The following is a 25,170-nucleotide window of genomic DNA, read 5'->3' as shown; positions in this document are numbered from 1 at the left end:
ACACAGCTTCAGCAGATGGCTGTCCAACATGAGTCTGGTTCTGCCTGTTAAAAGGGAGTTTTCCTTGCCACTGTAGCAGTGCTAATCGCTGCTTAGTGCTGAGCTAATGGTGGATTAATATCAGGTATTTGAGGTTAACAAAGAGTACTATCTAGACCTGACTTTTTTGTAAAGTGTCTTGAGGTATCATTAGTTAAGAATCGGCTCTATACAAATAAAGATTGATTGCATTTGTGTTTCAGCTTTTGAGTGTGTAGAGAGTTCAATAATAGAGTGCAAAACTTCAATTTCCTCTTGAAGGATCAATTAAGGACATCATCTCTTAAAAGGACTATAAGGAGATTAAGTGGGCTGCCAGACTGGCAATACACTGCTGGGTGAAATGTTACCAAAACATCTGCTCTCCTTGCATTTTCAGAAAGCAGAAGTGTGAACGTGGGTGTCAGGAAATAACAAAGAAAAAAAAACACCTATACTAAACAGAGATTATGAGCTCTGATGTCTGGGCCATGTTACCAGCGTCAACAGAGGCTCTCAGATTAAAGCAGCTCCTTTTTTAATGTCTCTGGTTTAAATGATAATCTCACACAGCTTCTCTCACTACTCTGACTCTACTTCTCCTTTTAGCAGCAAGTCAACAGGATGTGTGCCAAAACCACAGCAGTGTCAGAAGAACTGTGAGCCTGTTTCAACATGTTGCAGTCGAGTCTGTCGTAATAAAATGAGCAGCACTCAAGGCAGAGCAGCCTTCACTTACAGCTGCTTTGACAGAATCTAAATTGATCTCAAATAGTGTAAACCCTTTTCTTTGAACCATACAAAGCAAACCTGTGATGCTGCTTCTGCTTTTGACAGTGCTATTTCATAATAGACTGACATGTCATATGTGGGCTAAGTAAATAGGGGTGGGCTGTGGTAAGAGGAACAGGAAGAGAGGAGACGAGAGAGAAGGTAGCAGTCAGACAGAACGGGCGAGAGCTTGTCACATCGGCATGTGAAACGCTTCATACCAGGCTGTTTTTTTTTCTTCATTTAGATATCGAGAAGACAAATTATGTGAAATATGCGCTGCTTGGAGTGTGGGAACTTCAACAGATGAAGCTGTAAAAGGACAACTTTTAAGGTAGGAGTGAATTTAAATTTAATATGATGAGTTTTGGGTCAAAAATGTATTTCAAGAAGCATAAAAGTGAATTTGACAGCTTAAAAAATCCTCAATCAGCCTCTAAAGTAGGAAATTTAATCCACCTGTGTTATTACACGCCTTTATTGTCATACAGCTGACAGAAATATGAGACTTATAATTGGATTTTCGGCTTAAACATCTGTAGACAACATGCTGGAACTTGTCAAACTGGTTTCACTTATGTTTCTATGCACGTCAAAGACTCATCTTCATAACAATCTTGTCTATATCAAGTAACTTTCAAAGGTGATACTAGTGAGGATTTTCCCAGGAGTACTAACAAAGCCTCTGACCTGAGATCCTTTACCTAACCCCTGTTTCTGTGTATCTTCTCTTCAGGGTTTGACAACAAGCTTGATGGACTGTGCAGAGATCAAAGTTGAAATGGCTGAAGAGGGGCTTCTGGGACGTCTCCACATCACAGAAGAGGGAGACATAACAGAGGGTGTATCTGAAACAGGGGCAGCTGTTGTTGTTCAGAGCTGCAGCGTAGATTCAGCCCTAAATAAGGAAGAGGAACAGGCTGGAGAGGACGAGAAAGAAGAAGATGAAGCGAGTAAAATGTGTTTAGAAGAGCGAGAGACCAAAGCAGAGGACATTCAAGGAGAAAAACAAGAGGACACTGAGGATGTAAATGATGGACAAAACAGAGCTGATGGGCAGACACTCGAGATGATGAGGATTAATGAAAAACCTGAGAAACCGAATGATACAGAGGACGAAAAAGCTACTGAAATTGACCCTAAATTTGACAGAAAAAGCTTGAATTCCTCAGAGTTACCTGAAGGCAACACAAAAGAGGTGAGTAGACTTTTTATTATACTTTCTCTGCATTCTGACCAGTGCAAAACTATGACTAAAATGTTTATGGACTACCTTTTTGATGAGGACTAGACTGAGACTAGCTATAAATGGGTCTTTGGTGATAAAACTGACAAATTTAAGTTTAGTTTTCTTCAAGAAGGCTAAAGCGAGACTAAAATGTTAGTGCTGGACTCTTGGACATTCAAAATCTATGATATTTGATATTTTAAATCAATGAAAGTAATGATAGTACAATTATATGAATGTATGACATTTACATTAATTTGGCTGATTACATCAATCAAAAAATAGCAGTTTTGCTTAAAAGTAAGGACTTTTTATTGGCTAAAGCTGGACTAAAATGTCTTGATCATCCTATAAAGGTAAAAGACTCAAATTGGACTTAAACTGAACTCAGTCTTAATCAAAATGCTAAGACAAATCAATCAAAAACAGCTGCCAAAATGGCACAGATTCTGATGTTATCGCTCAAGTAACTTAGACATGAAGCAAACAAAATACTTATTTTTAATGCTTTTTAAAATCCAGCAATCCTCTGTGGACTTTACCAGAAAAACAACCTCGTGGTGGAAAAGAGCAGCTATCATTTTGTTACAGAGCATGTGGGAGTACGTAGGAGTTGAGTGAATTCTTTCACTGTGCCAACAAACAGTCTGTGCCACTCAGCTAGAAACCTTTTCCTCCCTCCTTCATTCTTTCTCTGACACCTACCCGCGTGTTTCTCAGGCTCACCGGTTAACCCCAGACTTCCCGGAGTCGCTGTATGAGCTGCTCTGCACCCTCCAGGAGGGGAGGCGGCTCAATGACCAGCGCTGCTCCTTCAGCCTGGAGGCCGGTGGGCTGAGGAGGAGGAGGTGCCACTCTGAGCCCAACACGGGCAAACCAACACACAGAGGTGGGAGAGATTTGCAGAGATGCATTATGTTAAACAGTGTTGCATTTGTTTCCATGTCGTGATGCTGACTCATTTTGATCAAACTGAAACAACACTAAACTACTCAGTGCTTCGTGACTGAAGAATGTTTTCTTACATCTCTCTTTGACCAACGACCATTGAGAGTCTCCTGCCATCTTCTCTCGTTTCTCCACAGTCATCTTTTCCTCCATGACTTCACTGCAGAAAGAGGAGTTTTTCGAGCTGGTGGCCACTGCTCAGGCTCGCAGGCTGGATGACCAGAGGGCGCATCTCGACAGGTCTCCACCGACAAAATCAAAGACAAGAAGTTTCAGAGGCAGCATAAAGCAGCTCTCTTTCGTGAGAAGGCCTGTGTCTGTTCCTGCACCAACTCCTGCTGTGGCTCCTGTGCCCAAAGAGGATCTGTATAACATGATTCTTACCACACAAGTAAATGCAGTTACAGCAAAAACACATCTGGCAATTACTCATGCCATTTTAAGAGCATTAATCAGCTTTCAACTCAATTTCTGGCATTATTTTTGCATTTGCTTTCAGGCTCAAGGCAGACTGGAGGATCAGCGCAGCAGGGCCCCTGGTCCCATGGATGATGAGGACTTCTTCTCCCTGCTCCTGAGGGTCCAGGGGGGGCGCATGGAGGAGCAGAGGACTGAACTGCCATGCCTGCTGCAAACCTGAGATGGAAAAAATGCAAAAGAACTGTGGGAGTCACAGAGGAAGCCATCCAGTATTGTAGCCTTTTAGCCGTATTTACTGTTAAAACAGGGTCTTTTTTTTACCCTGATGACGCTTTTTTAGAGTTTTGTCATCACTTTTGATGTCAGTGCTAAGCTGTTGAGACTAGCGAAAACGCTAATGTTTAAGCAATGGAGCATTTAGAGTGGATCCTGATGTGATTGTGAAGTTTACAAGTTAGGTATTTTAATCTATCCTCATAAATAAGAGCTATAGATGTGCTTTTTTATATCCTGTGCTGAGCGTATGTGATGAGTGTTTGGATGGTTTTGTGTTTGCACAATTTTTAAGTGTGGAGGAGGCAGTCTACTGATCTCTACAGTGTTTTTCTTTTTGTACAATAGATATTAAACACACAAGGGATGGTGGTAAGAAGACAATAGTTTAAAGGCCACTGAATGCATGACTGTAAACTCCTCCAGTAAATAAACATCTCTCAGAGCAATTTGCATTTAGTTATTTATTCAGTTTGCCCCCAAATGTTTTCAGAAGTACCATGTTTATCACACTAGTGTGTGTTCTTTAATTTTAATTTTAATATCAAACACAGAAAGGCCTTCATTCCAGCTTTTTTGGCATCTACAAGGACAAGAATGCAAAAAAACACAGTTCTGTTTTCATCATTAAGCTTCCCCCCCTTGCTCAGTCTCAGTACCACAAATTTCGCAATAGCCTCTTATCTTTTTAATACATGACGCTGACTGTTATTCAAAACAATCATGGGTAAAGAGACAAGGTATTGATGTCTTATTTGGAGAACAAACAATGCACTGAAAAGGTGTTGATTTATCTCCCAGTGAAAACAGTTGTTATCACAAAGTTTCTGAATTTTGATTAACACTACTGAGTCATTTTAATTCAGGGTCATGTCACCCCAAAGGCAATAAAAGATATTTACACATTTAATGTGTGAATTTTAAATAAGTGATACAGTTTAAAGGAGGCGTAAACGTAGCAACAATGTGAAGTTCAGTGCCACTGCCTTACTGCACTTTCTGCTGTTAGAGTCAAGATTCAAAATGTTCACAATCACTATAAATGTGCGCACAAATTTGAAAACTCTTTTGCGAGATAGCACCATTTCAAAGAGCAGACATAAATAAGATTATCCAATAAGATAAGAGGTCATTAATGTTTGGCAGTTCCTTTGAAATCATTTCATTACAGCCACATTAGGCTGTTACATATCTTTTCATAGATTTGCCTGTTTTCTCAGAATAAATCATGAATCAAAGCCTACCTTGTCATCAATATAAACATATTTATACTTTAAATGCAATTCTGAAAATAAAGCATCTTCTTTAAAACAAACTCCTTAATGTTTGCATGAAAAATTCTAAGGTTGACTATCTTTGTCACAGTGGTATCTGGGCAAATGTGTGGGAGAAATTTGATCAACTTAAAGATTATCTCAGAAAAGTCAAATGCAAATTATGCTCAACAACAACCACTTACAATGGTTGCTGTTAAGCTCACAACTAACGCCATTTAGCCATGAGTCTCCTGTATTTTATAGATGCTTGTGCAATATTAATAGGTCACCATAATGCAGATTGAATCAGTGAGAAAAATATCTGAAGTGATTGAGTACTGTTCCCTTAAAACTAAACATTTGTTATAATAATTCTGAAATAGCTGTGTTAGAATTCTAAATTAATACAACTCCATTGTTTTAAACAACCTTTAACTACCTGGTCTTACAACGAAAGAATGAAAGTTCCATTTGAGAATCTTCCCCTTTCATTATGTGGATGCTCCTCACAGGTGGGACTTCTCTAATTGAGTCACTTCACTCATGGTGCAAACTTTCTAACACCCAAGGGCAGTTTGGGAAACTCTGCAGATTATGCAAACACCCAGATTACTCTGATGCACTTTACATAAGATCATAGTTCTTAATTAAAGGAACAACTCCTAATTTTAAGTTAAAGGGTTGTTTTTGTAGTTGAACTGGCACTGAAAGGGTTTAAATTCCCAAACTGATATTTAATATTCATAATCTGATTTAATTATAGGAAAAAAGAAACATTTTAATGCATAGTATTTTTATTGCTTTTAATGTTTTAATTGCTTTTAATAAATTGTCACATTGAGTGTGACAGTTTATTAAAATCTGGAAACTTAAACAAATCATTTGGACATTCTCAGAGTAACAATTTATCAGAATTTAAGATTTAAAAAAGAATAAAAATGCTGCTCATTATTGGAAGCTGTGATAATCCCCTTCAAGTAAATCAAATTTGCAGGTGGTATATGAAAATATTTTTTTGAAATGCATTACAAACGTACGGGGTTTGCACTTAAACTGGCATTCAGAGGTTTGAAATTTCAAAAATTAAAGAATGATTGATTTTGACGATGAGACCTGATCTTAATTGAACAATTGGTTGAAAAAAAGTTAATTTTTTTTTTTTTAATAGCATAGTATTTTCGTTTCTATTAACATGTAGGGCCTATTTTTTGTCATGAACACCCTCAGGGCAACTATTTATTGAACTCTTAAATAGAAAAAAGTAGTAATACATAAAAATGAAAGTTGTGACAATCCTTGTCAAGGAAATTAAAGGAGATTCAATTTGTACATGAAATACTAAACTTTTGGTGTTTTTAAAATACATTTTAGTGATTTTTACATTACAAACATCAGAGATTTTGCACTTACAAAGGCATTTAAAGGGTTAAATTCCCCAAACTAAGCCCTTATATATATATATATATATATATATATATATATATATATATATATATATATGACCAGGTTTGATTCTAATTAAAAATCATGCAAAGGAGGTAGAAAATAAATATTAATGCACAACATTTTTATTGGTATTTATGTATTCTGCCATTTTTTGTCATAAACACCCTCAGTGTAACAATATCTTTATATCTTTTACAGCAAATACAAGAGTGGCTCTGATGGCGCTAATATGCTTCACTTTTATTCCTCTTGTTGCCAAAAGTGAATGTTTATGCCCGGCATACACAGCTGCTACACTTGCAACCTGTTGCATGTAATAAGTCAGGGCCACAACATTTCAGCAGCCAGATGGGGCCTCTCTTGAATCCTGTGACCTCTCCTTCTGTGTTTACAGTCTACTCAGTTGAGAGGAAAGCTTTCTGAGGAAGTCCTGGTCACTCTGCACTAGTTAGGTTAGAAGGGACGAAAGGATGCTGTGTCACTTCCTGAAGCAGAGCTTCCATACGGCCTGTTATTGTGTAGCATAAACTGTATCTGCACTAAAACAGTAACATGTTTCTTATCAAAAAGCAAAAAAGAAAAAACTAGTCTTTGCGCTCAAAGTCTGGTAGTTTTCTGTCAAAAATCATTTAATCTATGCAAGGATTTAGACTGGAGATTCAACGTAATGCATCTACCAGTTTTTGATGACACAGACATTATTCTGTCACATTTCCTGCTCTTCTCGGCCTCTGATCTAAATCATCAGGTGATATAAGAACAGATCAACATTTAGAACAAAAAAGAGGAACAGAGAAGTAGCAGAGTAAAGGCAAAAAGTGAAAAAACACATTGTCACCACAGTTGTGAAAGAGCAATATAGCAAGAAAAAACAAAAAGATAGATTCAAGTTCCACTTTAAGCTTGGAGAATGCAATATAAGATTGTACAACACTGGGTCATTGGACAGGTCAAGAGTGTAGATTTGTTTAATCTGGCTGATTGGAGGTTGTTTTCGTACGGACTTTTTAACTTTAGTGAAACATGTTTGGGCATAAAACAGTTACAGTTATAATAAAATCAAACAAATTGCTCATTATGCTCATATTAGTTTTCAAATCATTGGATCTGAAGGTGTGTAATGTGCTGCTGAGCAACAGCTACATTTATTGCAAATTTCAGGCCTACAAGTCCAACAGGGGGGAAAAAATAATCTTTTTCAGTTTTGCACTTCTGTTTGTGGAGCGAAGCAATGGAACAGTTTGAATGTGGAGCCCAAGGAACGTGTAAACATAAACCAGCTCCAAGAGGGGTGTAAAGACACAGAAGTTTTTCTTTATTTCATTAGTATGCCATACATAAAATCATATGCCCAGCACACAGGGGCTACATGACGCTAAGAATTAAACTTATCTAGGATCAGAGGGCAAAGTAGCTTTTTCCATTGTCATGGAACAAAAGAGGAGGATGATGACAAACTAAAGACTGATTAAACACACTATCTTATCTTCTTTTCCAAGCTGTGGAGACAAAATTAGCTCGCCTAAACACATCAGATTCAAACAGCCAGTTTTTGCTCATCAACCTTCTGTAGTATTTAAGTATTGACATGCCATGTTATGAAGCTCTTTAACAGTGCTAAAGTAAACAAGTCACCTTAGACTGTAGCCAGATCACACAACTCACAGTCTAATTTCTCTTGGAGTATTTTTGGATCAACCAAATTTAATGGCAAGAGGAGAAATACCAGATTTTAAGTGTACAACCAAGGATCTTGGCCTCTAGTAGGGATGCACAATATAGATGGTGTCTAGGGTGCCACACATTCAAGGGGTGCCCACCTTAAGCCCTTGGCATTTTGAATGAAGCAACCAACAGACTGTAAACTAACAGACTCTGCTTGACTCAGTCTTTCTTTGCACAGGGGGACACCTGGTGTTATTTACCTAAAAAAGGGTGTATCTGTATCAGTATTGTTATTGGCTAAGATAGACTTGGAGTATCAGGATATCGGATGTCAGTGAAAATTCAGTATCAGCAAAAATCCAATGTTGTGCAGCTTCTATACAAACAAGATGTATAATACAGGCATACAATTCTGTTTTAACTGCAAATTTGTCCATAGTTTTGGTTTGAACAAAACATTTCAAACCATTTTCTTCAAACTTAATCAAGGGTTTCACTTTCAGTGAGTAAACGCCTCAATACAAATTATTCCTGGGGATATACAACACATCCCTCTCCTTAAAAATCAAGTAGAGCTCATAAAGGAGAATTATTGACCTGCTCCTTCATTGATGATTCTGCCCTCTAACATTTTTGATAAGTTGACATAAATTTCAAGAGGTACAAGATGAAGGTGTTTGAACACCAGTAGGTGTTTTAATTTTATTTATTCATGTATTTTTATTACAAATTTTTACCTTTAGTTTCTCTGTAAATAACTGTACATTTGCATTGATTATTTTTCGTGTGTGGTTATACATATGTATATATTTATTTAAAAAGAAGATCTATAGAGTGTATTATATGTATTACTATGTGTATATCAGAATGGTTCTGCACACTATGGACTATTACATATTTAATTATAGTCATGTGTATATTTTGTTGAAGGAAAATACATCAACCTTGATTTTGATCAGGACAAAAAAAATTGATTACTTCTGATAAACATAATATGTCACATAATAATTTGTAAACACTGCTTTTCACGCAAGGTTTATTTATAAAATTTATTGACTGAAATATTTTTTGTGCAGTTTTTCTTGTACCACAAAGATTATTTGTATCTAATATAAATAAAATGAGAAAATCATAGTTTTCATATTTTATAGTGATGTTTTGTCATGTTTAAAATGAACCACTGCCACTTATAAGTACAGTGATATCAAACGCACTTTTAAATAAGTGATAAATAGCTAGTGATAGCAGCACGAATGCTTGTATTTACTTGTATGTAAATGACTCATTTTCGATCCAACTTTGCTGTGACCCTCCTTTCATTTCAACTCCGCCCATTTGTCGACGTCACAGACCGTGGGACTTCAATCTAGGACTTTTGAACAAGGATACGACAGGAACCAGGAAGTTGTACACTAATGAAACCGACATTCACCCTACTTTGTTTTTATTGACGTTTTTCATTCTCCTCTTTCTGAAAGCTTCTTACCTCCCACTTTCTGAAATTTAATAATAGATTCAGTTCTACACAAGAGGCTGTCGGTTTTAGCCGTTAGCATTAATCGACCGTTTAGATGAGGTCACTGTCTCATCCTACACAGTGCTTGTCCCTGACCCAGACAAGGATGTATGAAGATGAAACTTCTCAGGAATGGGAACTCCAGTTGATTCTCATGCCGACAGCACGACCATAAACATTGGGGTTATACATAAATGAAGAGATAGACGCTCAGCTAGAGGTTGGTACATGTTAAGACATAGAGCTTAAAATGTAAAGCAAGTGAATTTATTTGCTCGATGTGTTGAAAAGAGTTAGCAAGAAGCTCAACGGCTGCAACAGTTTAATGCAGTGCTGAAGCTTTTATTTGGGTCAAGTGCTTATTTTTGTCAAAGACAAAACTCTCTGCTCGGTCTTTTTTTCCTTGTACAACTTTAAAGCCTGGAGCTGACGTTATAGGCTACATTTTACCTCGATAATTAGTGTTTTGTTTCACTTGGTTTGAACAAAATGCTGCTCCTGAAAGCAGTGTTTAGAGATGAGCGAACCGTTAACCTTCACATAATGTTACTGTTTCATTGTGTAGCACACATGTACTGTATGTAGCGACAGCACTAGAACACAATAGCCAATTTTGTACTTAAATTAAACTGTGTCTATTTCATTTTTCCACTATGTTTTTTGTTGCCATTACTCATTCAGTGTTTATTTTTATGGGTATATTTTCTATGTTATCACTAACTTAATATGTAAACTACTCTCCAAATGGGCCACATTTATGTAACATTTAGAGTTATATGGATTTTAAAATATTTTAGCCATCACTAGAGGAAATTTATAGAATATGTGAGCTTTTTAAAGTGCTGAAGTTCCCTTTTACCTCTTTATACATAACTGTATGCACAAAATTGACAGGTTGTCATTTTCCCTGATGTAACAGTAGCCTACTCACACCTGAATGGAAAGTTTTAATCATCAGCTTTAACAGTCACTTAAGATGTTTTTTTGTATTCATACTTCCTCAGTAATTCAGCAGAGGCTTATGATGCTCTAGGTGACTAAAATCCTACAACTGACTTTTATTTTAATAAAACTATTTACTCACCAAGTACCCCTCTTGTTCCTAGATGATCCTGTTCCTGTTCCTGCTTATCTCCTGTGGGCCACTAGGTGGCGACACATCACCAATCAGCTGCTACAACGACCAGGGAGATCCAGTTGGCTGGTGACAAAAGCTTTCAAACATGCACTTTAATGTTGATTTTAATATGACAAGAAAAAGGTAACTTTGATTTTCTCTATTTAGGTTCTATTTGTACAAGCTGCCAAAGGAACATGGCAGAAGATCTCCCCAAGAGGGCGAGCTGTACTTACTGCTGGAGAAAGGGAGTCAAGGATGGACTAAGGGGAAGGGAACAGTGAATGACACCACAGGAGCTCTTGGCAGGACAGTCGGACAACTATACTCACAAGGAAAGGTCTGTTTTCATCACACGTCTTGTTCTCTGTAACATGTGAATTTTAAGTCTAAACGACAATCATATCGCATGTGACTCAAAGGTCATAATGAAGTTTCATTTCCCTTATAATTCATGCATACATATGTGTTACTAATATGAAATGACCGTATTCTTTATGTGACAGCCAACATTTCAGTAACATTAAAAATGTTAATTTGTGTAAAAGGGGCAGATTATGCACATTGGGTGGGGGTGGGGTGATCATACGTCTCTTTTATGTTATAAGAGGCAGATTCACACCTTCTGCCTCCAAAACTCACCAGTCATTCTTTTGACTGTAAGCTTTTTCAGTTACAAAGTTTTAAGAATAAAAATGAGGTATTTAATTCCAACATTTGTTAATTTTCATACCATAAGCACTTGTCACACTTGCTGTAAGGTTCATTTAAGATTTCTTCGCCAACAATCTTTTATTATTTCCGTAGCACCAAATATGAAAATCCAGTATTTGCTTGGATGTGGATATTCTTCCAAACATCACCTGTTAGATTTTATTCTGTACCAGGCTCTGATTCTTGACAACAGTCCAGACAAATGTAGACACAATTGAGATTGAGAACTGAAAGTTACTTATGAAAGTGCATCACATACACTGTTTTTTTGAAACAGCTGTCATAAGTTATTTTAATCTTCCTTTTTAGCTGAGCCAACCTTATATGGTCTCCTAACACTCGAGGTTGAGCCAAAGCAAATGTTTCATTTCTCTTCACAGAACACAGAAGTAGCATACATTCTCTACAATGACCAGAGGCCTCCCCAGGACTTTGGTGACAGATGGGTGGACAACAGTGGAAGCAGTGGGGGGCACACTAAAGGTGAACACCAGAGCAGTTCTGCTCTCACACTTGAGCAGCCCAGATAGACAGCAGGAGATTTGTCTTAAGATCAGGGAACATGGACAGGTACCATCTGACGAAGTAATATGAACCATGTATGAGGGCTGCTTAATTACTGTAAAAACCACAATTAACATTATTACTCCGTGATTTACAACATCTAAATCACATGCGCTCGTTGAACTGAAACACCTTTAAAGCTCTAACGTCAGGGTTCCTGCAGATCCTTTAATATATTTTTCAGAATTTATGGCCACAAAATGTCTTAAAAAGTCATTTTCTTACTTTAAAATTTTACATGACATGTGAAATGAGTCTGGGTGCAAATTTACAATATCTAGTTAGCATTATAATTAACATTTTTGGATGGATTTGTTTTTTTAGGTGACAGTTCACAACAATTAATAGAGTTTCTTTAGCATATTGACAAAATTATGCTGAGTATAGAGGGAAAGTGAAGAAGACAGGGAAATGTAGGCTCAACGGAATTTGGCTTCACAATGACAAATGCATGTGGTGAATGGCAGGGGTAGATGATGATTATAAATTGGTGAAAAAAATCAAACATTGCATGATTGTAATCAAAGCTGTTGTGACCCACAGAAAACCTGAGCAGCACAAATGCCACACTGTGCAAAAATGAGATCAATTTTCATTTTGTAGGTCTTAAAAATGTCTTTAAAAGTGTTTGATTTTGGAAAGTGTTCAGGAATGGTGTATCATTCTGACAGGGAAATAAATAAGTAGAAGGAAATATAAACATCCATAGATAATTTTATATATTAATTGTAGATGAATAAAATTGAATAAGCTATGTTTTTAAATAGTTTTGTTGTACTTATGATCAAAATCTAACTAAACCTGAAACATTTACCACCAATGACAAAACTTTTGAACAAAATGAGCCTAACACAGCATGCAGCACATTAATTGCTCACTTTGATAACCTTGTTTTCATCATCATAGGGATCCAAAATTGGTTGAAAGTTAATTAACTGTCTAATTCCACCATGTGTAAATAATGTCAGAGATATTACCAGTGCCAAGCAAATTTAAAGATTTATAAGTTTCAACATGGCATTTTTGTTGTTTACTTATGCAGTATGTCGGTAAGAGGGCTGTCAGCATTGATGCATTACTCATGATGTGATTCAGACTCATTCCTGCAACGTCAGCAATGTTAAATAAGTACACCACTGCTCTTCAATGTCTCACTTTAAAACTTACAGACAGCTTAGTGCACAAGTCAAAAGTCAGAATCAGAATCATTTTTATCATCATTGTACAACATACAAAGAAATTTTTTGCAGTTTCATTTAGTGCTCAATCAGTGTCTCATTTAATATTGAAACTGCTGTGGGATATGTGCTGTTTTTCAGTCTGTTAGTTTTGATTCTTATTGTCCTGAACCGTCTTCCTGAGGGTAGTAGTTGGAACAGGTGATGGTGTTGGGTGGGATGAGTCCTTCAGGATGCCCAGGGCCTTCCTGTGGCAGCGGGACCTGAACAGCTCCTCTAAGGAGAGGAGAACACACCCTGTGATTTTCTGTGCTGTGTTGATGACCCTCTGGAGAGCTGTCTTCTCCTGAGCAGTGCAGCTGGAGAACTGCACGAAAGTCATCTGAAGCTTGTGTTTTCAAGCGTTTACCTCTTTAATGTTCCCTGGTTGCCTTTTTAATCCGTAACAAGTTCTCATTTTCAAGGTGAAGTTCATGCCATTGTCTTCTTTCTACTGAAAGTTCCTTTCTTTTTTCAAAATAAAAGCAGGTCTGTTAGAATACTATAATATAGCACTCTTAAATGCAGTACACGGGAAGTAATCACAGCTGGCTAGTATTGTCCCAAATCATGTACTGCTGTTTTAAACTTAGAGGACACGACAACAGTTAACCTCCTCTGTTTTCTTCATCAACTTCTTTTTCAAAAGCAGACTTTTAACAGATGTTAGGTGATCAAATTTAAAGGCTATTTTCACTGATTGTTGAATTAATATAGCTTGTCTTTCATACTAACATTATTAACTTCAACAGAATGAACTTATTTTGCCTTAAATGTCTTTTTCTTGATTATAATGTGCTGCTTTGCTACATGTTAGCTAGGTAGCAAATGCTAATATCAGGTAGTGTGCTAACAGTACAACACATCACTAACGTCACCAACATGATATACTTTGAGGATGTGAAGTGTTGATCGTTCCACGCTCAATTCTGGGATAGTTTTGACTGCCCCAGTAGTATACTATATTAGAGTAGACTTCTCAGTTTGAATGCCTTTTGTGCACTTATGCACCCAGAGCATTCATTACAGAAGTATGTGATTTGGGACTCACTATTAATCTTAGACAGTACAAAAATCCAAATTAAACATAGACTGTTTTGAATAGATATAGTGACATTTCAAAATGTGACAAAGGAGATCAGTGGCAATTCACAGTAGAAATTCTGAGTTTAATCAGCACAAAAAGATCTGATCATTTGATAACCCCAGTAAATACACTGCATTTTGTGTATTCTATATGCAAATATGTATAGTTTATTATCATTATTTCATCATTTAACAGAAAGCCATAGAAAGAGCCAAGAAAACAAAAATGTATAGATAAAAGAAAACAGCAGGTCATGAATAGTTATGTATGTTGAAAGTGGCTAAAAATGATATATTCGTGTGAATACGTGACTCTAAAGCAGTCCTCAGCTTTTGCTGTGTCCCAGAACTGCTCTATTTTGGTTCCATTTCACCACTATCATAGTTTCATTTTCAGTCACAGCAGGCAGGTGTTTTGTCAAAAAAAAAGTTGTAAAAACTACTTAACTTGTTCAGCACACAGCTGATGGAAACTGCTACAAATAAGAGCAAAAATAAACTCAATGATCTGCTTATCCTTCACCTGGAAGCCAGATAAATAACTTCAGAAGAATGTCATAGTTGCTCAGAGTCTTGTAGTTGTTATAAGGCACTGAAATTGTGCAGCAAGATTAGAAAATCTCTTGAAATCCTGAAACATGTATCAATAAGCAAGCTCTGATCCATTTGGAATTTGCATGCCAAGTCTAAACTTCTGTATGGTAAACCCTGTCAATTTTAATGTCTCCAGGTGTTGTCCTGCTGGATAAAAATCAAGGCTTCTGGTTGGTCCACAGCACCCCTCACTTCCCGCCTGTACAACAGGAAGGACAGTTTTATTATCCCGACAGTGGTGTGAACAACGGACAAAACTTCATCTGTGTTACCTACCCACTGGAGCGCTTCCAGACCATCGGTAAGACTGAAGTCCTGTCGTTTAACCATGCTGCACAGGCAAGGTTAGAAAGAACAGAAGTCACTTTATTTTGCATTTTACGTGGATTTTGAGCGAGAAAATGGGGATAACATAGAATGATACCCTGTCCTCTTACTTGTATCTTGTAGGTAAGAAGAAATATTCTCCAATTAATATCATAAAATAGATTTTAAGGCTTTTATTAAAGGATAATACATGTGACTATATCAGCCAGTCATGCTATCCTCTGCTCATCTAATGGAGCATCTGTTGTGATGAAGTCTATTGATAGCCTATAATGACTATAATCACTCTTAATGTGTTTAAGGATTTACCTTCTATTGATTGGTGCATTACACTGCCTTGAAGAGCTGCTTGGTAAAATAATGTCTAAGTTTCTCTTGAGGATGCCCTCATAACATCTGCTTTAGTCACTGAAACATCAACTTGAAATGTTTGTCTTTTTCCCCACAACATATAAAACACATTGGATTTAGTTTCCTGTCAAAATTTACAGGAATAGGACTTGATATTTTCCACTTGTCAAAAACCAGATACTAGCTGAGTTTGAAGGATTGTAAATGTCAGTATGTGCTTGGCATATATGCTGTAAATGATTTCTTATAGGCTCTGTCTCATCCTGAAAGAGATTTCTTCATTTATTATTGTCTTGTTGTCACCTAGTACTTAATAATCCAGTCAGGTGTTGACAGCATAACAACAATCCCTCTCCAAAATAATCAGCATGAACAGGTGTCATCACCGTGACACGGCGCTGCCTGTGTAGTTCCCTGGCAGACCCAGCAGTTGGCACAGTTGCTATGGCAGAGCCTGGGGTAATGTAATTAGGTAGAGGTATGTTACCATAGAGATATCGGCCCTCGCACTGCAGCATGCGTGCGCTCCATCAGATCCGTGTCTCCCCAGCTGGGATGCTGAGAGTGTGACAGTGTCCGGGGTGACGTGGATGCACAGAGAATGACAGTTTTTTTCAAAGTACAGAAGGTGATCACAGACTGTCACATTTCATTTTAGAGATCCTAGCAGCATCAATTTGCACACTGATGAGAAGAAACTGAGATGTGACAAGTTCACATATACAGTCTGTTCAGTATGTAACTCAGCTGCTGGTTTTTAGCAGAAATATTTGCTTGCTTTTGTTTAGACTTTAAACAGATTATTGAGCACGTTAGGCCAATATTTACTCCCTAAAATTTAGCTGGAAGCCAATCCAATGTGTAGTTAAATTGTAGAAAATTAATCAGCAGCTGTTTATTTAATTAAGTTTTATTTCGGACTTTTTATGCCTTTATTAATGGAGGAGGATGGTAGATAGATTCAGAAACAGGGATGAAAGAGTGGGGAAGATGTGTGGGAAAGGAGCTGCAGGCCAAAATGGTAAACATTTGACATTTCTGATGCATATATTTTTCAAATCGATTCGTTCTGTATTTTACTCAGCAGTGTCTAAAAGATGTCAGAGGAAATGTATATCATTATTTTAATGCAATCTTATATATTTTCAAAATAATGTTGATATCTTAAAAACTTGATATACTACTTTACCCTTCTTATTCACAGTGTAATGTTGGTGCTTCATCACCAAGCTATAATAATCTGTCTCAGTGGGGGAAATATCCTGACACTATCCAGTAAGAGTCTGGAAGTTTCACTTAAAACCAGTAGGATTAATCAAAGTCAGAGGAAAATTTGATTTATTAGAATTCATCCTCTTGGTATCACAGATGTCTTCACACAGTTTGATGCCAATCATTGGAATGGTTCTTGAGATATGAGACCTGAAGTAATGAGCTGTTTTCAAACAGAGAAAACATTTTTTTCCTGACTGTTTCTTTCTGTAATTAGAATACTTTTGATAAAGTCTGTTTGTTGGACAGAAATAGCAATTTCAAGATGTCACTGAGAAATTTTGATTATGTTTTGCATAATGGACATACTATTTATGGACTTAAGAATCAATCAGACTACATAGAGGGCTACTTAAGAGCTCTTTGATGTTGTTGGTTGCAGCCTAAATTGCAGGTGTAAATTAGTTTTAAGACATTAAGCAGACATTTAATGTGTTTACATTTGTAAAGTTCTGTGTAAGCATCATGTAGTCAAAAAGTACTTTAATGCATGAGAATTTTGTGAACATTGTTGTAGTTTATCTAAGTTTCTAACAATGAGTATGAGATATATGAAGACGGAAAGAAAAATTACACAACACAATGTAGATAAGATACATGTGTCACCTTGTTCCAGTAACCATTACGTTTCTCTAGTATGTAAGGCATTATCCACCTATCGTCCATCACAGTTGTGTCTCTGCCTCTACTCCAAAGTCACACAGACATGCTAGCCAGGCTATTCATCTACTGTACTTAATGAATACGATCATTCTGAAGAGCCGTTAGCAACGTTTGTCTTAAATCTAATTTGTTTTTGCACCACAGGAGAGCAGCTTCAGATCAATCAGCCTAATGTCTACGACTGTGACATCCCCGAGTCCTTGGCGTCCCTGGTGCCCGTGCTGGCTGCCGTCTGTAAGAAAAAACCTCTGACTGGTCACATCACTCCCCACATCAGACCTGTGGCCAATCGCAGCGTGACTCTGACCTCAAAGGACGGCACCGACTTCATCAGCTTTGCCAAAGGGGCTTCTTTTGATGACGGTACGACTTTTAGACATAAAAGCCAGTGAAAGGTTGCTCAGGCCACACATCAGGAAGTTTCAGATTCACCTGGGGTTTATTTTTAGGTATAAATAGGTGAGTTGAACTGTGATGATGCCTTTTGTGGTTGAAGATTATTTTATTAAAAATATGGCTAGGTACAGAATGATAAAGAAAAGTCCTCAGTGAAAGCATCATAACTTTCATCTCAGCAATAAACTTTACACCAAAAAATTGGTTTTATGTTCATACTTTGCTCTGATCCCAAAAGTTCAACTTTATTCTTGACATTAAGCCTTAATTCTTTAAAAGCAAAAAAATTAAAACCTTCCTTGTGTCATGATTTTTTGGGTCCTTAAATTCAGCTGAATGCAGACATTTTTGAGACAAAAAAATGATACACCTGCCCTGTCTTTCCTTTTCACTGCTTCCTCAGACTTGTACCACTCGTGGGTGGCCCCAACCCTCCAGTCAGACCTCCTGGTCCAGTTCTGGGTTCGCTCCACCGGCGTCCTCCCCTCTGACTGCTCGCTTGGCTGGAAGGTCCTCGACATCAAGCTCATTAACCCGGGCCAGACTTTCACCTTCAAGGCCACACAGGATCACTCCAAGTGGGCTGTCAGCCCCTCTGCAGGTTCAGGAGGAGGCTGGGTCTGTGTGGGAGATATTAACCGGAATGAGGCAGAGGAGAAGCGAGGTGGAGGTACTGTGTGTCTGCGGGACCCCATGGTGTGGAAGGCTTACCGAGCCGCAGCGCTGGAGTGTGAGGATTGTAAAGGAGAAACGATCCAGTGCTGATGCACTGCTGGAGTAAGGCGGGTTAACTAGGCTTAAGAAAAGGGCATCATGGGTAAAAAGAGGGGGATGATGTAATAGATGAGTGGGCTTATATGAGAAAGTTTTGAAAGAATTTAGTACAATTCAAACATGCCTTTTTTGTTCTAATTCAAATCACCGGCACAGTTTAGTCACTGTCTTGAGAGCATAGAAATACAGAAACGTCTTCAGTAAAATAACTAGGGATACACCTATACTACTTTTTCAAATCCAGTACCTGTATTTGAGTACTCACCAGTGCTGAGTACTGACATGAATACTTCACAATTCCATTACAGTTTGTTAAATTATTTTGAAAGTTTGTTTAACTTTCACTCTGTGATTGACTAGTGACGAGTCAAGGGTGTATCTGCCCAGTGGGAGCTGGGATAGACTCCAGCCCCTGCAGGCTCAAACTGGGTAAGCAGTATCAGTGGATAGATGTTGATAGATGTAGATTCAGTCAGCTCTACTTTTGTCACCCTCATCTATGTAAAAGTATTGCTGGCTATTTTCTCACCATATTGACATAAAGAAACATGACTGACGGAATTATTTGCATTTATTATGCACCATTAAGACCCTATGTGGTGCTCTATTGGTAATATTTTAGGAAGTAAATTAGGTTTTTTACATAAAGTTGGATCACTGGGTTCCTGCAGATCCTTGAAAAGTCAAATAAATAGTCTTGAATTGGCCATTTAAAATGTAAGGCCATAAAAAGTCTTAAATAGTCTGCTTTTTACCAGTGATAGGTGTCTTTATCCAGTCTTTATTTTCTAACCAACATTATGTAATTTAATTTATCTTCCTCTACACAGTGTTGCATAATCGTCCATAATCCAGGGAATTTAGTGTTAAATGTTCTAAATGTCCTTGGGGAGGACCCCAGACCCCTCTCTGATTTTTTTCTGACTCACTGTGATTTAATAAATTCTCCTGTTGTGAAACACTAGTCTAGCTCTCTGACACCTGGGCTACCAGGTTACCCACTTAAAATTCATGCAGCCCACCTTTATTCTGACAAGTCTTCCCCAACAGAAAGCATGATTCTGTTTTTTCATAAACTGTTTAGAATCATCTCAGCACATCTGCAAAAAAGCATCATGATGAATATCACCATACAACATATTGATAGAATAAAGGCATTAAATGTGTCTGAAATAATCACATTTGGGCATTTATGACAAAAAATGTCATTTGTCCTATATTATTTGACATTTCATGATAAAAAAAAACAGTCCTGGTACTGTGTACCAAGCAATCTCATGCCTTTCATTTTTGACCAATTACTGTGCAAGATGTGGTGTTAATTTTTCTCGATGCAGGTCTAAAAAGTTCCTAAAAAGTCTTAATTTTGATTTTTAAAAGACTGTAGGAACCCTGGATCAGTTGTTCCCAATCCTTTTTCCTTTGTGTGCCTCCCTCACCTTCACCTAAGAGAAGCTGAGCCTCTCCAAAGACCCACATGAAAAAGATGTGACATTGTTGTCAGAATTAGCATTGATTTCAATTGTTTGATTGATAAACCCTCACAAAATGGGTACAAACATGTTTCCTTACAATAAGACCTTTGTGTAAAGTATACTTTTTTATCATGGTCTTGGGTAATATGTGCAAATCTAATTTTGACAGCCTCTTGATACCTTTGGCGCCCCCCAGAGGGATCTTGGACCCCAGGATCTGGGAACCAGTATGTTAGATAACGCTCTGTATTCTCTTACTTAAGTGATTTAAACCTGCTCAACTTGCTTCCCTTCAGTTCTCTTCACCACATACAAACAAACATGTGCATGCTCTAAAATAAAAAAGTCCAAATAACCATGATAAATAGTTGTGATATGGGTGCCAGTTTAGCTTAGTTAGTTGAGCAGGCACCTAGAAAAAGAGGCTGCAGTCCTCATGCAGTGCTCAAGGATCAAATCCCAAACTGGGTGCTGTTTGGCGCATGCCTTCCATTACTCTCTGCTCATATTTACTGTCTCTCGTCAGCTGTCCCATCAAAATAAAGGCAAAAGCCCCCCAAAAATCTTAATAAATAATAATACTTTTGATCCTTATATTGTGATTATCATTTTGGCCAAAAATGTGCAGCCTTAGCTGTAACCTCACGTTCATGCTCACATAAAGATAGGCTAACATCATGAGTCAGAATACTTAGGCTTTGTATCAGCAGTGTCAGTACCGGTGCATCCCTAAAAATAACTCCGCTTCATGGCATAAAACACGACATTTATGTGAGACCTCAAATCACAAATTCAAAAGCTGATCTGAAATGAGAAAATATGTTTGTCAGGGGCCTTTGAGGCACCATTTTACTCAGTCATTCACCAGTTTAAAACAGTTAATAAGGGCTTCAACATCCTCCTCTCCAAACTAAATGTGTTCAGAAAAAATGCTGAAGGAGTATGAGTAGTCAAATCTGGCAGGAAGTTCAGTGCTTTATAGGAAATATTGGATTCACTTTGAAAAATACAAAAGCCTCACAGTGCCACTTTTAATGAAAGCTTTTTTTCAAGTGTCTTTATGACCACTGGATACTAATTTACCTGATGAGACGATACTACAGACTCCACAAGTGCTGCCTCAAACTGAAAGTAATCCTGTCCAAATCAACATTAGTTCTCAGGGAGTGTGTTGAGTGTTGATGTTTTACAGTGTGTGAAAATTGATGTATAAAATTGTTTTGCATTATAAAGAAAATGAGCTGCCTTTACTGACAATAATCAACTAAGGATAAATTAAAACTTGTGTTTAATGATTGTTTTGCTATTTATCTCATAACGATGATTCCCTGTGCATTTAAAATGTTCTTCAAGCACTCTTATTTTGTTATATGCTAATATTTTACATTCATGTCTCATATCTGAACACGTCTTTATTTGGACACTGTTTTTGCTTGTAAATGAAGATGCTGGCTATAAAATGTCTTAACCAAAGAGTATTTTTTGCCTCCATTGTTTATTCATCTTTCTTTGTTTACCTTATTTGCAGTAAAAAGATTGAAATGTCAGTATCTGACATATAAAGACAGCTTTAATTGCTTCCAATAGGACTCTCAGCAGTTTTGAAAATATATGTTGGCATTAAAAGCAGAGTTTGTTTTAACAAATCAGTCAAAGAGAAACCAAAGTCATATAAAAGTAAATTTATTACCACAAAAATAGGACATCCTGTATGTAGTGCATAAATAGCTTTGATAAGAGACAACACAGCACTAGAGAGGACTGTATTTTCTCCATGTATGGTTTATACTGAGTACATTCTAATGCAAACAGGGGTAAGATTAGCATCCATCAGAGAAAAGGCACTAAAACACTCAAAAACAGCAGGATGCTAACACACATCATCTGAAGAATCCTCACTCTGGTGTCTTTGTGCTCATGCTTCAGCCTTCTGAAGTCTTCATCAGCACGGAGCGGCTACAACCAGAGGTCACAAGACTTCATCAAAGTCAACAATGTAGTCAAAGAGGCTGTATGTTTACACAGAAGTTATTATTTGAAACTGGAGCAGAGGCATTCAAGTGAAAATAGAGAGCAGAGATGTGTGCTGCTGAGCAGTGTAATTCTGTTTTAAATCATTTTAGCTTAAAAGTGATAAACCGGGGGAAAGCAAAATGTTGAAAAGACCTGCAAAGTTTTTTGAAAGCTGCAAGGATCCAATTTTGGTCACTAGAGGTCAGAAAAACTCAAATAGTGACATTTTTGGTTACTAAAGGGATAATGTAGATGGTAGCTGCCTGTATATAAACCCAGCTAACTATAAAATGATTAATTTGAGTTTTATTTCTATCCATCTAATTAAATAAGGTTTTGTATCTGTCTTTAGCAGCTAATTCCTTATGTTGTCTGCATTTCACTATAGGCAGTGTCCAGTAGAACCTTCTGTACTATCTACAACAATAAGCTAAATAATCATGAACCCAAATTATGTGCCCAAATAAGTAAAATGCTTTCGAAATCATCAGGTTCATCTGTCTTTTTTAACAAAAAATAAAGGCATTGTAATTAAAAAATGCTGGTTGCTGCAACTTTCAGTTTATTTTTACTTAACCTGCCTGAGCTGAAGCTAAAATAAGTATGCTCACTTTCCACTGACACACGACAGCCTCTTTTAAGCCAGAAACTTCCAGGTGTTTGAATGTTGAACCAGTTACTGAAGACTTTGGACACACTGAGCTCCTTACCAGTGTAAACACAACACTGACATCATTCACATGTACAAATATATATTAATATATACAAAACCTATACGTATCTTTTGACAAGCTCCAGTGTTTTGCTACAATAATGCACTTTCACTGAAACTCTAAGTCTTCCTCATGTTTGCTAGTGTTTACCAGAACCAGACTGAACAGATTCCTAACTAAAGAAACACTGCTTCTCAGCCTTCAATGGTGTCTCAGGTTATCACAGATTTCTATTTTTCAATATTTCTAAAAGTCACTCACAACCTAGGCACACAACAACAAGGAATTTCCTTAGAGAGTTAAACGGATCTTAGTCAGTGAGTTGGAATAAAGAAATGCTTCAAGTGCAACCTGAATGAGACTCAAGAGCCAGCACCACAAGTACTCTGTTTTCTCAGGTTTCCTCAGCTCTTCCTCTTGGTGTAAATTCAATGCATACTTTTAAAGAGGCAAACTATCACAATGACTGTTCTTGAGCAGCAAACAGCTCTGGTGAACACAGCAGGGCGGCCAGAGGTCTGAAAGGTTAAATTTCACCCGCTGTGGAGACTTGGTATTTTGGTCGAGGAAGCTTTGCAGGAGCATGGAAGAAGAAGGCATATGCAGATTTTAGTTGTGCACAAAGAAGGCCACGATTGCAGTTTGGGAGAGCTCGCCTTGTGTTCACGTCAGGACAACATGAAGGAAAAGAAAAGGACTGCGGTCAGAGTCCAGCTGAAGAAAGTCTGGCGTCAAAATAAAGTCCGGACCAGTCTCCTCCCCTTGGCCTTGATTCGAGGAAAAGTGGCGCTTGTCTCTGTGTTGATTGGCTGTGAGCCTAGCGGAGTGTTTCCACCCTTCTTTCTCAACAGGAAGTCAACGCTGGAGGACGTCATGGCGTAGAAGACGTTTCCTGTGGCAGGGATGATGAGCTCTGTGTCAACATGACAGAAAAAAAAACAGAATTGGTTAAAATTTCTCCAAAACTCCCACACTGATGACATCAGTACTCTACAGCTGTGCTTCTCACATGGTCTAGCTTCAGGACCCACCACCACCTTTAATGAGAAACTACAACCAAATTTTCTGAAGATTACCCTCTACTCAGATTTACTTAATTAAAAATGTTCCAGTTTGGACCTTAGATGGAACAAAGCTGGATTAAACACAGAAAAGAGTGCATCATTACAGAAACCCTAGGAGGACATGCATGCTTACATTTTAAATACTTTTTCTGTGATAACTTCTTGATCTTGGTTATTTTCTGAAGGTCTTAAGAAAGAGCCAATTACCAAGGAAAAATAGCTTTGTTATCCCAAGATAATGAGATAAATATGTTGAGATTTTGAGAAAAACAAAAAAACAAAAAAAAAAAAAAGAAAATTTGAGGGAATTAAAACTGTGGTTCTCAACTCCTCTAGCCTCAGGACCTGTCACTAACTCCTTTGAGAAAATGAGGAAACTAATTTCTTAAAATATTTAACAAATCAGGTTTATTTAATGAAATTCATTGCAGTTTGGACTTCAGAAGATAAAAACAATGTGACATCAAAGAAATGGACAAAAACAAATGTGTTCTAAAATCATTTAATATACCCTTTGACACTATTTCACACTAGGACGCCTTTGTAACCTGAAGAAATTGGTGTCCTGACCCACTTTTGGGTAGTGACCAACCAGAGAACCACTGAATTAAAATATATGTAAGTATGTCCACTTAGGGCCTCTGTACAACAAAGACCTTTACCACATTTTTTCCCCAGCATACATTTGCAACTCACTTTTGGGTCCAACCCTCCAGTTAAGAACCACTGCTTTATAGCTAATACTTCAGGCAGTCCAAACATCCTGAGGTCCTGCCTAAGTGGAGAGTTTGTTCTTTTCTTTATTTCACGGGTCCAGACTAACATTTTTTGCCACTGTCCCTGAACCCTTACAAAATCAATAGTAACCTACAAAACGTTTCTCAAAAATCCTGTCAGTAAGCTGTTTTTTTACCGAGGAAACAGAGCAGTAACATGGTCCAGGAAGCATTCAGAATCTGATAATCATATTTGATTGCCTGTGAGTTCCAACAACCAGGCCTAGGGTTTGATAGATGATGAAACTGTGCAGCTGATGCTACAATTACAAGTGCGGTACAAAATCCCAACACTGACTGCAATAAGTAAGTAGTACATCATTTAACACCACATGGCAGGCCTGCTATGGTACCAGCCAAATGATTTATGATGGTTAATGTGAAAGGGAATGCTATTCTAGAAATTTCAGCTCTGTGGTGGAGAATTATACCTAAATATGGTCACCAAATGTTCTTTGTAAAGTCCTGCAGCCATATTGTGTTACTCTTGACTGTTCTTTTCATCAATATGTT

General features: G+C 37.5%; 3 protein-coding genes across 5 annotated transcripts in view; 2 read left to right on the top strand and 1 right to left on the bottom strand.

The window, feature by feature from the left end:
* Positions 1–918: 918 nt before the first annotated feature.
* On the top strand, positions 919–4,107 carry LOC121513080 (G-protein-signaling modulator 2). Its single transcript, XM_041792584.1, has 5 exons — positions 919–1,123; positions 1,526–1,987; positions 2,738–2,906; positions 3,103–3,356; positions 3,465–4,107. The coding sequence occupies exons 2-5, from the start codon at positions 1,544–1,546 to the stop codon at positions 3,603–3,605; spliced, it is 1,008 nt and encodes a 335-aa protein (XP_041648518.1). The 5' UTR covers positions 919–1,123; positions 1,526–1,543; the 3' UTR covers positions 3,606–4,107.
* Positions 4,108–9,617: 5,510 nt separating this feature from the next.
* Positions 9,618–21,558, top strand: dnase2 (deoxyribonuclease II, lysosomal). The gene is made up of 7 exons (XM_041794368.1): positions 9,618–9,761; positions 10,648–10,745; positions 10,827–10,998; positions 11,753–11,855; positions 14,970–15,134; positions 17,591–17,809; positions 18,246–21,558. Exons 2-7 carry the CDS (start codon positions 10,648–10,650, stop codon positions 18,605–18,607), a joined length of 1,119 nt encoding a protein of 372 aa, XP_041650302.1. The 5' UTR covers positions 9,618–9,761; the 3' UTR covers positions 18,608–21,558.
* Positions 21,559–21,758: 200 nt separating this feature from the next.
* Positions 21,759–25,170, bottom strand: part of rgl2 (ral guanine nucleotide dissociation stimulator-like 2) — a 53,386-nt gene continuing 49,974 nt past the window's right edge. For all 3 annotated transcript variants that reach the window (XM_041793066.1, XM_041793068.1, XM_041793067.1), the window contains one exon: positions 21,759–23,730. In XM_041793066.1, the coding sequence (XP_041649000.1) occupies positions 23,549–23,730 (182 nt within the window). In that variant the 3' untranslated portion in view covers positions 21,759–23,548. The remainder of the gene's footprint in view (positions 23,731–25,170) is intronic.

The sequence above is a fragment of the Cheilinus undulatus genome, linkage group 8 (genome assembly GCF_018320785.1).
Source record: "Cheilinus undulatus linkage group 8, ASM1832078v1, whole genome shotgun sequence".
Classification (NCBI taxonomy): domain Eukaryota; kingdom Metazoa; phylum Chordata; class Actinopteri; order Labriformes; family Labridae; genus Cheilinus; species Cheilinus undulatus.
This window is presented reverse-complemented; position numbering and strand designations above follow the sequence as displayed.

What these genes read in the sequence shown, in the direction of transcription:
- LOC121513080 (XM_041792584.1), top strand. Translation starts at nt 1,544, where the DNA reads ATGGACTGTGCAGAGATCAAAGTTGAAATGGCTGAAGAGGGGCTTCTG. An exon ending in CTGAAGGCAACACAAAAGAG is followed by an intron (nt 1,988 to 2,737) that starts GTGAGTAGACTT and finishes CGTGTTTCTCAG; the next exon opens with GCTCACCGGTTAACCCCAGA. An exon ending in GGGCAAACCAACACACAGAG is followed by an intron (nt 2,907 to 3,102) that starts GTGGGAGAGATT and finishes GTTTCTCCACAG; the next exon opens with TCATCTTTTCCTCCATGACT.
- dnase2 (XM_041794368.1), top strand. Translation starts at nt 10,648, where the DNA reads ATGATCCTGTTCCTGTTCCTGCTTATCTCCTGTGGGCCACTAGGTGGC. An exon ending in CAGTGGGGGGCACACTAAAG is followed by an intron (nt 11,856 to 14,969) that starts GTGAACACCAGA and finishes TAATGTCTCCAG; the next exon opens with GTGTTGTCCTGCTGGATAAA. An exon ending in GGAGCGCTTCCAGACCATCG is followed by an intron (nt 15,135 to 17,590) that starts GTAAGACTGAAG and finishes TTTGCACCACAG; the next exon opens with GAGAGCAGCTTCAGATCAAT.